A 15,357-nucleotide genomic window follows, 5' to 3' on the forward strand; every position below is an offset into this window, starting at 1 on the left:
GTTGAGCTGTGTGATGCCTACCTGTGTGCATGTTCTCACTCCACACTAAACACAGCATACTTAGTATGTTCAGGTAAACTGGCTTGAATTTACTACAGGGTAGGAAGCAGCAGAAATTAGTCTTTCACTGTGTTGGACTATCTGGTAGCACCTTCTAACAGCATACTTGCCTTAATTTCCCTGAAGCTTTTAAAATTAATTCCTCTTTCTACCTAGTTCTAAATAATATGTCTGGTTTTGTAGGTGAAATCAGTCTCAGAAATAGATATGCTTAAAATCAGTCAGTGGGTTGGGAAATCCAGGAGTTTTACTTTGTCCTACCTTCACATCTTTGGGAGCGTTTGGCAGAGCAAGGGTAGCTAATTTCAGACTGGTAACCTTACTGGAATATTATTGTGGAATACTTTCACTGTTACTGTAATACATCTGTAAAACAACTCTTTCTGTTGTCATCCACTGAATATCTTCCATACTATATTAAAATACTTCTGTATTTGAGCAGTAGATTCAGATATTTCCTATCTTGAAGATCCATCATGAAGTTACATTTAGAAGATGAAAGGGATTATCCAAGTGTAAACTATACAACAAACTTGTGTTGCTATTTCTGACACCTTAGCCCAAGATTTAGAAGTTGCCTTTTGGACTTGTGTCAGCTTCACTCACTCAGTTCAGCATAGTTTAGCCGTGTGTGTGTGTATATTTATGTATGGAGCTTGATTCTCCTGTGGTTTTGACCTTGGAGTTGTTCCTGATTTATACCAGCTGCTTGAATACTTATATTGTGCCTAGTCATATTAGTAAATTTCAGTTTAGGATTTGGTTGGGGTTTTTAAACAGATCTTAATCACAATTGCATCCTAAAGGTTTTCTTTAGGCTTGCAGTAATTTTCTGAAACATAAAATATGTTTCCTTTATTTCATGATAATATATCTTCACTGCCTTTCAGATCAAAGGGGGTAATCCTGAATATCTCCTCAGCTGCTGGGATGCATCCAACTCCACTGCTGACCCTTTACTCCGCAACCAAGGTAAGTGTTCTTTTCCACACTGAAATCAAGCATCAAACATAAGCCAGCACTCTAGGAATAAATGTTTTGGTGTCCATCTAGTGGTGCGTTCGTGAAATAAACGTACTGAGTTTCTAACTTAAATTTTTCCAATAGTGGTAGCTGGTAGGTCAAGAGAAAAATAAGTGCAAGGGTTTACTGGCATAGAAACAACTGTTTTATATATTTCATCATGCCTTTCACTTTTACATGGAAAAGGATGCTAGTGTATCAAGCAAGCTTAGTGTGAGGTTGAGAAAAGGCATTGACTAAGTTTAATACACTTTTTTATTTTGACTTTGAAACTTTTTTCCCTAATCTTACTAAAGATGCATATCTTCAATATATATGTATACATATGTATGTATATATATATTTTTATATATATATATTTAGCCTTTCAAGTAAGAGAAAGGATAGAGCTCTAGGGCCTTACTGTTACCAAATAGTCGACTTCCCTTGATCTGCTGACCATACATCCTGCTAACGTTGCCCAGTATGCTGTCTGATTTCTTGCAGTAAGTGGATTATTGGCTTACCTTCTCCCTGGCAGCCACCATAAATTCCAGGTTCTTTGCAGCAGGCCTGCTACTTGACCAAAATTAAGGCATGGCATTGTCCCACTCTGTATGCAGAGCTTTGCACTTTACCCTGTGCCAGTCGAGAAATCTCATGATGCTTAACAATCATCAAGATTATCAGGGTCTCTCTGGACTGAAGTTCTGTCGTGTCATCTAATGTTGTCATCTGCAAATTTGCTGAGGGTGTGGTCTGTGTCATCATCCAGGTTGCTGATAGGAGATGCTGAAGAATATGGGCCTCAGTATTGATCTGTAGGGTTCTCTGCTTGTTATCAGCCAGATGTCAAGCTATTAATCATGGCCCTTTGAGCCTGGTGGTCCAGCCAATTTTCAGTCTGGCCAGAAGTTTGTCCTTTCAGCCCATATCTGCTTGAATTCCAAATGAGAATGCTGCAGAAGATGGGGTCAAAAGCTTTACTGAAGTGAAAATATATCTATATACACACACATATAGTTTATATATACTAAAAATCTGTTTTCCTCATCTACAAAGCTAGTCAACTCCATTGTAGAAAGCAATTTAGTTGGTTAAAAATGATTTGCTGTTGGTAAATCTGTGTTGACTGTTTCTGTTATATCTTCTTGTCCTTTATGTGGTCGGAAATGAATTCCAAGAGGAGAGCTCCATGTTCATTCCACAAACTGAGTTAAAGCTGATGGGATCATTCTTGCCTTATCAAGGAGGAGTATGTTAGCCCTCTTCCAGTTGTCAAAGACTTCCCCCGGATTCCATAGCTTTTCAGATATCATAGACAGCGGACTTGTATACATATGGATTAGTTCTTTTAGCACTCTTGTGAATCCTTGGTGGCTCCATGAATTTGAATACATCCAGCTTCTCTGAGTAGTCCCTAAATTGTTGCTGCCTCTGCCTATCCCTTCTGTTAAACAAAGCTGGTGCATGCAGAGGTATGAGCAGGCTTTGGCCGTGCAAAGGCAAAAGAAGTGTTGAATGCCTTAACCTTTTTCTATCCTTTATCTCTAGGTTGTCTCCCTCATCCATCAACAGATCCCCATGTCTCTGAAATTCCTCTTGAGACTAGTGTACCTGTATGATTCTTTACTGCTACCCTTACTGTCCTTTGCTAGTCTTTTCCTAGCTTGGATTTTATTCCTAAATACCAAATAATGTTTTATGTTTCTCTTTTGTTACTTCTTGTTTCTATGTCTCGTATGCTCATTTTCATTCATCAAGAAACTTCCCACTTAGCCAAACACTCCTTTTACTGAAACTTCCAGTCGTCTTTGACAATAGGCTGGTTTATTTTACCAGTTCATAAGTTGCTACTCTAGATCTACATTTCATGTTAAATTTATCTGCTCTGATTTCTCTTTGTATCACTGGGACAGTTTGGTCTTTCTGCAGCTGGTAGTCTTTTTTTTTTCTTTCCCCAAAGATACTTATAGGGGCTTCTAAAATGTCCTCCTAAAAGATCTCCAGTTAACACTGTAAAGACAAAATATAGGTACGCAGTATGTAACTGAAGTATATGTGATAAAACTAAATGCGAGAGACATTTACGCTAGTATTGAAGCAGTGTGGCACTACAGCTTTTTCAGGTGCATCTGTTAATTACCTTAAATACTTCAAGGATTTCAGGGTCTAAGCAGAACCTTGACAGGATGAAGAAACCTTCAGTAATGTCATTCATGGCAGAACAGACCTATGTTTCCTCTAGACTCTCAGTAATGTCTTCATATTTCCAGAAAGGAACAGATGCACACTGTTTTATTCCTACTAAAGGAGAGGATATTTAAGTTTAGAAATCATGAAAGCCTGAATTAGTCTTTGCTGATAAAATTGGCTCTTTAAATAGCTGTTTCCTGAGAGCAAAGTTCTTTGTTTTAATATGAAAGGTCACTTTTGTTGTGGCAGTGCCTTCAGCTTTATGGAATGAATCAAGGTTCTGATTTTAGTGATAATATGCCTTACATTGCTTTGGTTAGTCTTTTTTCAATGAGAATCTCAAATGTTTCCTCCCCTCCTCCTAAGACACTCCATTACAGGTTAAGTAATCTGCCTATTCTCAGCACTGCTCATCTTCTGCAACAGCAAGATTAGTAAGCATGAAAGTGACTCCCCTAATGTAGCTATAGAAAGTCTGTATCTGCAATTTCTAGGGTTCTTTTCCTCATCTATATAGAGGGGGTTTAAAGCATAGTATCCTTCAGGTCTGTGTCAATGGCTTTGGCTAATTATCAGGAACAGACACAGTCCAAGTCTTTAACCTTCCCATGGAGAAATCCATATTTTACAATGAAATGAGACACTTTTAAAGGAATCATAGTCCTATTTTTGACAGGCTTACCTATCTACCTGTATTAATACTAATGAGAAGTGAAATATGATTATCTCTCTCCTCCCCCCCCGTCACATCTTTAATATTTGGGTTTGTTACTGGATATCAAAGGATACGTTTTCTTAATGCAATATTTATCTGTTTATTCAGGCAATGCTTAATTAGACCACATTCTTAAGATACTTTTAAGTTAGAGGCTGCTGGGGGGCTTGAGCATCTGGAGGTAGAAAACCTACCTTGTTTTGAAATAAATTCTTCAAGAAGGAAAAACTGCAAAGTTTATTTGGATACTGGAAGCTGCTTTTTCTTCTCATGTAAAATGAACATTCTCTTTATTGCAAGCTCTCTGCAAGCAGTAGAGATGACAGTCTCTTTATACGGTCTCTCCATATTTGAAGCAGTAACTGATTTCAGGACTCCCTCATGTAGAAATAGTTAGAAATTTGAATGATCAAAGCGCTTTGATTAACACAATATAGTTTTTTATTTATTTTTAATAGATTGATATACTCTGTGCAGTTATCACACATACATCTGGCAACTGTATTCAAGGACTGCACTGAACTATTCACGTGTCTATACGAGTGCCTTGTTGCAACCGCACGACTAGCTCACTTGAATCATTGCTGCTAGGCTTCCTTTTCAGAGACTTGTTGAATCCTGGATTTCATTAAGAACTTATACTTGGAGGAAAGGGGGAAAGAAAGAAAGAACAGTTGGACAGGAGATAAGCTTTTTTGGTTTAATGAACTTCCTTCTAGCTTGTACGTGCAACTTGAAGATGAAGAATAAAAGAACCTATCTGCTACACAGCATAATCTAGTTTTCTTTCAGATCTTGTGTACGCTCAGAAAAGCGTCTGTAGAAATAGCCCAGTAGCATGGAAGTGTTTCTTCTTGTATAGTCTGAGTTCAGTAGGATGACATTAATAGGAAAAACACTGGGCGCTGCAAACTTTAAGCATTGGTTTCAGTTAATCCAGCAGTGACATGGTCAACAAAGGAAGACTATAAAGTGCAATACTAGACCTTTGCTGGGTGTTTTGAAACTGGTCTGAAGCAACTGCTTCTTAAATACGTGAATTTATTTATTATTTATTTTAGCTTCAAGCATGGATAAGAAAGTTTAGTTCCTTCAGCTTGAAGGTACTCCATTCATCCTATTTCACTGTATTGTTTCACTAAAACAAGAAACCACAACAGAACCTGATATTTTGTCTCACTAGAATGCGGGAGGGAAGAGTGGAAAGGTGGTTTAGAAGAACTCCAGGAGGGGCAATCTATACTGGTTTGAACTGCTGAGTAGCCTTGGGTTATTAGGACAATTCTTTCTCGGCATGGTTATGGAGGTGGCTGTATCAGATGCGAGGGCATCTCGAAGGCAGGTACTAGCATCCACCTTTTAAGTCTTTTCACTTCTTTAACTTCTAGTCTTGTAATTTCTAAAACTTCCAGAAGCTTCGAAGAGAATCTGTGGAGATTAACTTCAGGACTAGGAAGAAGTATTCATCATACAGTGGCATTTCTTAAAGTGTGAAGGCAGAAGACAAAGTATTTAAACACTATTTTAAAAGCCATGCACAAAGAAACCTACTTAAATCACTCTTAAAAAAAAATAAAAATCTAATGAGTTGACATAAGTAGTTAACAATGTGAACATACAAAGTCTTATTTTCCTTTTTTAACTAGGCTTTATGTAATAAATCTAGTTCCTTTTCCTTCTAAATTAAAAAGGGTTTTATTTGTTTAGATTGAGCCTCACTTCTATAAAAATGCTTTGTAAGCATAGGGTTTCTATTCAGATGGCATTGCTCTAATATACAAAGTTTCTTTGAAAACCTAAGGTTTTTTCACTTTGAAAGCAGGAACTATAAATAGTAATTCCAATATGCTTACAAAAACCTGCAAACTATAGTTTCTGTTTTAATGCGTAGCATGCTGCATGTTTCCCTTCTTTTCTCTCTAGGCTTTTGTGGATTACTTCTCCCGAGGCCTCCATGCAGAATACAAGAGCAAGGGCATCATTGTGCAGGTGAGTAGAGTTTGATTCATGTAAGTGTGGTTACCACAGCAACGTTGGTGTCTTGGTAACAAAAGGGAATCAGCATATTTTCTTATTCATGAATATGTGACACAGATTAAGGATAAGGATTTCCTTTGATCCCATTAGCAGCTTTCTTAATTTACTCTGAAACAATGCGTATTGAAACAACAAAAAACATGGGTGGTGTGGTTTGGGATTTTTGTTTGTGGGTTGGTTTTGGTTTGGGTTTTTTTTAGCTGCTGGTGGTAATTGAACCTTCAAGTATGAAATATTCTGTAAAACTGTGCAACTCTGTAGAATACATCTTTATACAACTTAATCTACTGGAATGCACTTTTGGAGTGCATTTGTACAGCAATTCAATGGGTAACTGTTCAAAAGACTCAGATAGCAGCAGTCCATTCCCTGCAGTGTCCATGAATCAACTGCTAGTGTAAGAACAAACAAAAGCCTCAAAGACCCTTTGTATATAATAGACTGATTTAACTTTCTTCAGTACTGGGTTTCCATGTTACTAATGAGTCTTGCTTCCCCCCTCCCCCATTTGTTTACCTTCCATGGTTTTAATTATTTTTGATTGGGCATAAAAGCAAACCAAGCCAGTCTCTCAGAGCTTTATGGGATTTTGCTTTAATATCACTTCTCGCATACTCTTAGTGTCTGCTTCCAAAATGTAGCTGGAATTTCCAGCTTTGGTTGCAAACACTGAGTTTTTCATTGCTTATTACACCTGTTGCTCTCCAGAGCAATAGTCAGTTTGATAAAAGTGGTATAAGATCTCACCTGTACTGTGAAGACAGTGGTGTATCTTTTTTAATTCAGTGAGGGATCTTCTTACAAACGGGATTAGCCTATGCCCATGCCTGTCACTCCCCTGTTCTGTATTGTGGTTCTCAAAACCATCTGAACTCCAAAGGCCCTATGAGGAGTAAGGCACAAAGTTACCTACCTTATTTACGTAATCACTAAGCATGAGAGCACAGCTTTTGTTATTGGCTAAATCCATGGAGAAGTTGTTACCAATTTAAGACTGTGTTACCTTTTTGATGTGCTAGATTTTTTTTCCCTTTAAGTATAATTAAGAAAATGAGAACTTATCACCAGGAAGTGTCCTGCAGTTTCATGTCCAGATGTTTAGTCCCAGATGTTTGGTATAATGTCCTGTCCCAGTTCCTGGGAGAGGGTTGTGTTAAGAAAAACGACAATTTCTGGGTGAGCTATTCCATGCAGTCACTGACCCTTTAATGGGAACCTCATTTAAACCTTATACTAAGGTTGATTTTTGGGGTCTGGCAGTGGAGAAGAAGCTAGCAGAGGTGGTCCCTGAAAGCATTCTAATTACTTTTGTTATAGACCTTCTTGAGGACAGACTAGCTGACATTAGTTTTACGCTGGTGACAGATTATAACTTGCCATACAGCTCCCAAAGCATAACTTCTCCTCAGAGTGTTTGATGCTGTGCCCTAGCACCCTGGGATGTACCTATAGCCACACCAATGTACAGCAGTGAAGGATGCTTAAAGAGATAGCAGCACATGAACAGGTGCATGTTCAGCGTACGGGGTGGTTTGTGAGTGCTCTCAGTTCTTGAAGTGGATTAAGCTGGAGCACCTTTTAGTGTTTTATGGCTCCTTGTTAGTTTCTTTTCTCACAGGCCTTTCCAAACCTTTTCCTGTCTTCACCTCCAAACTGTCCAGCAATGGATCAATTTTTACCATACTGCAAATTGCTTACAGTTTTCTTTTTACTTTTACCCTTCTATATTACTTCTTTCTCCCCAGTGTGGTTCAAGTTGTATTATTTGCACATTTAGCTTCATTATCAGACAGCTGTTCTTCTGATCCCTTTCATCTATATGCATTGTGGCCCTCTTAATCTGTGGTCACAGACTCCAAATGAGACTGAAGGAACTGGTAGAGTATGTCTGTTTTCTACATCAGTAATAGGAAGTCTTCTGGTACAATTTCTTTCCTGCTCAAGCCTGCCTACAAACTGTGAGGCATGGGCTCGACACAGCTTCACTGGCAATAGAGCTGGATGTGATGTTTTTTGTGTGTGTGTTGCGGTACGAAGTCTAAGCTCTTTCTGTTTTCTGGTGTTTTCTTAGGTATGATTGCTGATAGTTACCTTGGTGTGAGTGTGTTTAGAGACAGATGCTCGCAGGGGAAAGAAGTGTTGTATCTTAGATTGAATATGAAAAAATGTCTTCCCCAAAAGGGTTGTCGAGCATTGGAACAGGCTGCCCAGGGAAGTGGTTGAGTCACCATCCCTGGAGGTATTTCAAAGAGGTGTAGATGTTGCGCTGAGGGACGTGGCTTTGTGGTTGGACTTGGCAGTGCTAGGTTAACAGTTGGACTTGATGATCTTAAAGGTCTTTTCCAACCAAAATGATTCTATGATTCAGTGATCTTTGAGATGCATTGTTCCTATGTGCATTTGTAACCACGCAGTCTCCTCCTTCCCAAGTTTTGCTTAAATAGTACTCCATCAGTTTGAGAGGAAAACAGAGCAGATACTGCTCATTCATGACTATGGAGTACCTATTGAATGTGAATAACCTAGTAACTCATGCTTTGCTTAAGACGTTAAACACAGTATGAATGTAGATAGTATGGGAAAGACTTTCTAGCTTTTGGATATGGAAAAGCTAGAAAATAAGTTTTCAGTGTCTTACATTTTTAATGCTATAAACAAATGAAGAATTAATCTGGCTTCCTGTATCAACAATTATGTTTTTCAGTACAAAATTTAACAGGTTGTGGTAAGCTGTCTTTTTGTAACTCCCACACTGGCTGAGGGTGCCAAATCCTGAGAGCACTGCTTTTTTGCCCCTAAATGTAGAGTGTGAACTGCCATTCTGAGTTATGTGGGCCTGATGACCAATAGCTGTCACAGCTTCAATTTGTTATGCTAATTTTATTGCAGTCCATGTCCTTGTCATCTTGTTCCAGCCTAAGACACTATAAACCACTAATGAATATTACCAGTACCTTCCTGTGAAGACTAGCTGACATACCTTCTTCAAGCCCTTTGGAAGACTGCATCTCCTTTAGATTCTTTGAAGTTGATCTCTCTGACCTTCAGAAATGTAGTACTTTTAATTCCAGACTTGCACTTCCAGTTGAGTTCACCATTTAAAGCAGTTAACTTTTACCATGCCAATACCTGCAGAGTACCACTGCATGAAAAGCAGAAACACAGTACAGGTGGTATTTTACCAATTTCTGAACTTCAACCTAAGGTATATCAGTTTTGCTCAAGTGGATTGCCTTCTCTGTGGAAGCTTAATTTTGATAGTATATAGTGCTTTTATTGCAATGCAGACATCTTTAGATTAAAAATATACTCTTTCTGGCTGACAGGCCTCTTAATTTTACAGAAGCAGCACAGTAAGAGCATAGGCTAAAATTCTCTGTGTGTTTACATGGAGAGAAATGGAATGAGGAAGATAAGGACTTCCCTCAAGACATTTTTTTGAAAAATCTCTCCCTGAAGGGTTTCTGGAGACACTTCTGAAACTTTTGCTCTTTGAATATGTCTAAAAATATTGCTTGGTTCTTTACCCCTTTCTTTTACTCCTTTTTTTTTTTTCTTTTAACTTCAGTCAGTATTGGCATTTTCCCTCTATACTTCCATACTATCCATAGTAAAAGTGGAACAGTGAAAATTTCCACTACCTGTTTTCTTCTACCATATCCACTATATAAAATATCAGATCACAGAATTATGGAAGTGTTTGTTTGAAGGGATCTCTAGGAAGTTTTCTAGTCTAACCTCCTGCTCTCCTAGTGTTAGCAGTGGGATTGCTGCTAACACAAGGTCATGGGCTAGTCGTGGCTTTATACAGCCAAATCTTAAAAACCTTTAAGGGCAGGGACGCCATGACCTCCCTGGACAACCTCTTAGAGTGTTGCACTAGTCTCCTAGCAAACAGGTTTTTCCTTAGCGTCCAGTCTGAAAGTTCACAGCCAAAATTGACAGTTTTGCCTCTTCTTATTTTATCTGGCACTGCCAAGAAGAGTTTGGCTCTCATCTTAAGTGCCCTTGAAGTAACTATAGGCAGCTATTGGGTCACCACCAGCCTCCTTTTCACCGCACTGAACAAGCCCACCTCTCTCCAGGTGTTCACAAAAGTGTGTTGTCACCAGACTAATGGCATTGCCTTCCTCCAGAGCTTTTTAGCTTTGCTCTTTAGCTTTCTTACAAGCCAGCTTTGGCTACTGCAATTCTTCCATTTCCCCTTTATGTCCCCCACCCTCCTTTTCCCCAGAAAGAGACTTCTTTGGAAACACGCAAGAGTTCAGGTCTTTTTTGCCCAGGTAGTGTGGGTTTATATCTGCCTGAATACAGAATGCTAGAAGGCTTTAAGCAGTGAAAGATTTTTTTTTTTTTTTTTAAAATCTGTCATGACAGTTTTAGATATGGTTCATGAATGTCCAAGATCCTTGTGGGGAGGAAGAAGGGGAGGAAACTAACTTAATGGATTTAACAGGTCTCTTCATAGCTGTTAAAATATGGCATGGTTAATGGGAAGATGGTAAATCTTATCTTTCTGAAATTAAATACCTGTCTTTTTGTTTTCTAGAGAGCATTTGGGAGGCAAAAATGTTGGAGTGTGATCCTATGCTTCTATGTGCCTCGAAGTCTGTGGATCAATAGCTAACCAGTAGTGCTACTGCGTGCTTGTTTTTTTTCAAGTATCCTTATGCGCAATTGTTCACCCCTTCGTGCTATCCAGTGGCTTAACTGGATAGTGCAGTTCAGTTATGAAGTCTGTTTTGAGCAGAGGAAGACAGAAAACAAATCTTAACTATAACTATTGTGCCACTCTGTGTGGGGATGTTGCGGATATAATTTGGTGGTGTATAAGCTTAGAATTGTTTTGCTTTTTAAAAAACACCAAACTAGAGATTCAGTTTAGAAATGTAATCTGAAAGATGCATGAGGTTCATATTCTGGAGCTGAAACTAGGTACCTATGCTGTTATGGTAACAGAATGAGTAGTTTTCTTATCCAAGCATTTGTAGCTTTTGGCAACTTTAAAGGCGATGGTAACTGCTTACACTTCTGAAACTCAGGTCTCCGTTTTTCTTCTCCATTTGAAAGTGGACTCATGCAGTATATTTTTGAAAGTCCTTTTTATAGAGAGAAGTGCATGGTTTTAATGTTCTAAGATGAAGGAATGAGCAGACATAACCAGTGCTTCCTGTTTGTGGTGGTCAAACTGTTGAAATGTGCAGAGCCTTGGTATGGATAAATAGTCAGTGAGGGTTCAAGTGGTCCTTTTACCCCTGTGCTACGCTTCTGAGACTGTGATAGTAAAGCTAATGTTTGAGGTCAGGCATGTGTGTTCATTGTTCTTTAAGAGTCTAACATGGGGAAGCAGGTTTCCAAACTAACTTGCCCTAAGGTACTGAATTTTGAAATGGTATTCTCATTTTGAGATCCATTAGCATGCATAAGTGGATGCACACTTCTTGAGTATCTGCTGTAAAGGTACATGAATCGTAACAGTCACTATTGTGATAGGCAGTAGTGACTGTATGAATTGAATCACTAGTATAGCCACAGATGAACTGACAATGTTTTAGGAGCTCCTTGTCAAAGTGGTCGGTTTCCAAAACTTGTCAGATCTGGTATGTCAATATCTGAGTGGCTGTAGGCCAGGGCTTTTTGATTACTTTTTTTTTTAAGAGGCCTAGATTGAGGACAAGTTGAAAACAATGCCAAAACCATGACTATGGGGCAAGAGGGTTGCCTTTTAGTGTGCAAGTACACGTGCATTTCCCTTTCCTTCTCCAGTAGCATGAGCTGGGGATAGGTAGAATGTGGTTTTGGATCCCTAGGTCTATCTTGCCCCATCACAGACATGCCTTTGTGGTACCAGTGTCCCTCTGCCGACCACATACCCATGCCACTTCCTCTTGCTTTTCCATTATGCCAGGGCTGGGTAGTTCTGAGACCCACTGTCACTTTTTCTGTTTCTTCCAAGCATTGCTATAAAAGCCCACTAACTGGGCTCCACTTCGTGATCCTTCCTCCTGTGCTTGAGGTCTTCCACTCTGGTACTGATATCTCCTCCTTTCTCCGAGCCTTCCTGTGGAGTTACAAGCTCAATGTTGCAAGTGTCCTGACGTTCCCTTTCCTCCTCCTGCCTCCGTGTTTCTCTCTGTACAGGTGCCAAACTGTAACGGAGCTGTTACTCAAGTATAAAACTCCCATCTTGGGTTCTGCGCCTCCTTCCCAAGCAAGCATTGGGGGTTTACTACAGAGAAGCAGCAACGCTGCAGCATTTTCTGTTAAACAGCTGGAACGAAATTTTGCACTCACAAATTCTAAGAAAAACTTTTCAGACGTGGGCTTACAAGAGCAGTTTTTCTAGGGCCCCAACTGGGGATGCTGGCTGTCAACAGATCACTAAACTATCTATCCTTCACATTCCAAATGTGGCCCACAAGATATCTGATTAAAAATGTTTCTGATATTGTACATTGCGATCTTAGAACCAGAATCACAAAGAAGGCTAGCTTAAGCTAGACTTCAGTATACAGGTTACCTAATTTCCAATTATTTTAGTTCCTTGATAGATCTGTAAATTAATCTGAAAGCATTCTCTGCTTAACATGATCTTTCCTACGTGCAGAGTGTTCTACCGTATTATGTGGCAACAAAAATGTCCAAAATCCGCAAGCCGACCTTCGATAAGCCCAGTCCTGAAACGTATGTCAGAGCTGCCTTGGGCACGGTAGGCCTGCAGTCCCAGACCAACGGGTGCCTACCCCATGCACTCATGGTAAGTCACCTTGGTAAACGTAAGGATCTGGAATGTCCTTTGTATGTGTTTATTATGGAAGAAGAGTACAGAATAATTTTTAATATTAAATATTTTTGTTCTTTAACTTCTAATCACTTGGTAATATTTGTGTGCTGGTAACTCTCAGATTTCACTTAATACAAGCTATAAAAAGCTAAGAAAAGCTAAGACTTCCCCCCCTCTTTTTTTTTTTTTTTAAGGGATGGATCTTCTCTCTTCTACCTACATCTGCTGTCATGAATTTACTCATGAGAACAAACAAACAAGTACGGGCTCGTTATCTGAAAAAAATGAAGGAGAAGTAAGTTGGAGGCAACTTGATCTCGGAAGCCTGGGACTCCTGTGGGTTCTGTACGCACGCTGCAGCACCAAGTAGACCTAACGTTTTAAACATCTTTAATCACAGGTGTACCTTCTAACAAGCAAAACAGTCTTGTTTTGAGGATACAGGTGAAACAAGACTATTGACTTCTCATAGTGATTTAAAAATAGGCTTTATTTGTTTATAGATAGTATGAGGGGGGAAGTGCTTTGGACTAAAATTGCACCATGCTTTAAGAAATACTTACATGGACTTGATCAAACATTGCGCTGTTGAGGAACAGCTTGGTTATATAGTGTCCATCACAGCTGTGTATTGTGCACGTGGGTGAAGGGCAGAAAACCAGTAGTTCTCACGTATTACTGGACGGGTGGGGAGAACTGGGAAGGGAGCATATTTATTTACAAAGGTAACCTAGAGCTACTGGCAGAGCATAACTTGTTCGCAGCTCAGGTTTTGAACACTTGCAAGGATTCTGCATTGTCAGCCAGCTCCTGAGCACTCCCCTCCTTACATGGTCCAGTGTGATTTTTGGTTATGAACTTGAACAGGCCAAAAACCAAAATGAGTGTAATTGCTCATCTATAAATATATACATAAAATAACATTGCAGAAAAGTATTTAAATTCTTGGTTCTTGAATATGGATTCTAACTTTTCAGTAATATGTAATCTTTATGGTCTGTAATAACATTTTTAAAAGTTTGGTGCCTGCTCTTTGTAATAGGTCGTGATAACACAGTGTAGATAAATGTCACAAGTTGTGTTACGTGCTGGTTGCTATGTCAAAGATTATGGGCACTTTAAATGCAGAGCTTGAAATGAGTTACTCTCCTTGTTAGCAATGATGGTTAAATTCTTTCTGAAGTATGTCTCAGTCTGTCTTTTTGGTGAGGCCCTTTGAAATGTGAATCCTGAATATTTGAGACAGCTTTAAAAATGAGAACCAGTAACCTTCTTTAAATGTAGAACATTTTTAATTGTGGTTTATATTAACTGATTTGTTTCATGGTTCTACTCCAAAATGGAGTGCTTCAGTGAGGTTGAAGTTACTAAACTCCAGGAGATGTGGATCAGAGTACATGAGAAGTCTGCACTGCTGTTGTCTGTATTTACCTACTCTTTAAATAAATATTTTTTGGTCTCTAACATTCCTTTTTATAATGTAAAATGTACTGAAATTTACAAGGCAAATCAAATTGCAAGCAGCTACCATCGTTTTCTGTGGTGACTTCCTATGGTTGAAGAGTGGGCGTTGCTTTCTATCCTTGAAAGAATAATTTCAAGCTCTGATTTTGAAGTAAAAAAATGTTGTACCGAGACATGATTTGGGGCTAACATTTCTGTACATTGAAAAAACCTGAATACCGATGCAATGGTGCTGATCAAATCTGAGATGCAGATCCTATCCCATAGTTTTCTTAATTTTTTTGGAACAGGGATGGTGAAGTCAGTGGTATTAGTTCTGTAAGAGCACATGACTTGGTTTGCTCTGGAGCTGATGTGGAAGCACTGGACTAAACAATCTGTATGGTTTTGACTGCGTAAAACAAATAAAATGGAATTTACTCTGAATCTTTAATGTGTTGGTTTTTTTCCTTGAAATGTTTGCCTATACATTCAAATGCCTGACAGTCCTTTATCATATATAATAATGCAGTGAAAATTACTGTACTGTTACATGCCAAAAACAAGGCTTTTATTGGTTTCCTGTCTGTCATCTATTTTACAGTACTGATATTTTTAAATCCTTGGAACACGAAATAAACTTTCACCTAGAACTATTAATTAAGCCATTAATAAGAAATAGTTATTTCCAAATAAGCATTTCATAACTGTTGCAGGTGTTTGGAAAGATACATCTGAGGGGAATAGCACGCGCATCCAGCTGGCACTGCAGCAGCCGTGCCCTGGCAAGGCAGTATCTGGCAATGGGTTGTGGGAGCCTGTGGTCATTTTTCCCCACTGCCCTGCGAGGGGTGCCAGCAGGCTACAGTTTGGGTTCCCATGTTCATGCTTCCTCCGAGGTCTCTCTTATATTCCAAACTGCACCAAGGAATTGCTTTTTAACCTTAAATTGCCTTGACTTTGCTTTCAAATGTCTCCTCACCTCAGTGATTGCGATGATGTGTGTATTCAATAGCTTTCGCTGTACTTTGAAACACCCCAGGCACATGATGGAAAACAGGAGGGGTTTTCTTGCGGAACTACTGCTGCGTCTTTGCAACTCTGCCTCTGAGGGTGTTTT

The 15,357-nt window shown here is 39.1% G+C and overlaps 1 protein-coding gene across 1 annotated transcript in view; it reads left to right on the top strand.

The window, feature by feature from the left end:
• Positions 1 to 14,684, top strand: part of HSD17B12 (hydroxysteroid 17-beta dehydrogenase 12) — a 91,733-nt gene extending 77,049 nt beyond the window's left edge. The window contains exons 8-11 of the mRNA XM_054826439.1: positions 951 to 1,032; positions 5,897 to 5,962; positions 12,618 to 12,767; positions 12,989 to 14,684. Of these exons, the coding sequence (XP_054682414.1) occupies positions 951 to 1,032; positions 5,897 to 5,962; positions 12,618 to 12,767; positions 12,989 to 13,093 (403 nt within the window). The 3' untranslated portion in view covers positions 13,094 to 14,684. The remainder of the gene's footprint in view (positions 1 to 950; positions 1,033 to 5,896; positions 5,963 to 12,617; positions 12,768 to 12,988) is intronic.
• The last annotated feature ends 673 nt before the right edge of the window (positions 14,685 to 15,357 follow it).

Source organism: Grus americana, chromosome 5, assembly GCF_028858705.1.
Source record: "Grus americana isolate bGruAme1 chromosome 5, bGruAme1.mat, whole genome shotgun sequence".
NCBI lineage: Eukaryota > Metazoa > Chordata > Aves > Gruiformes > Gruidae > Grus > Grus americana.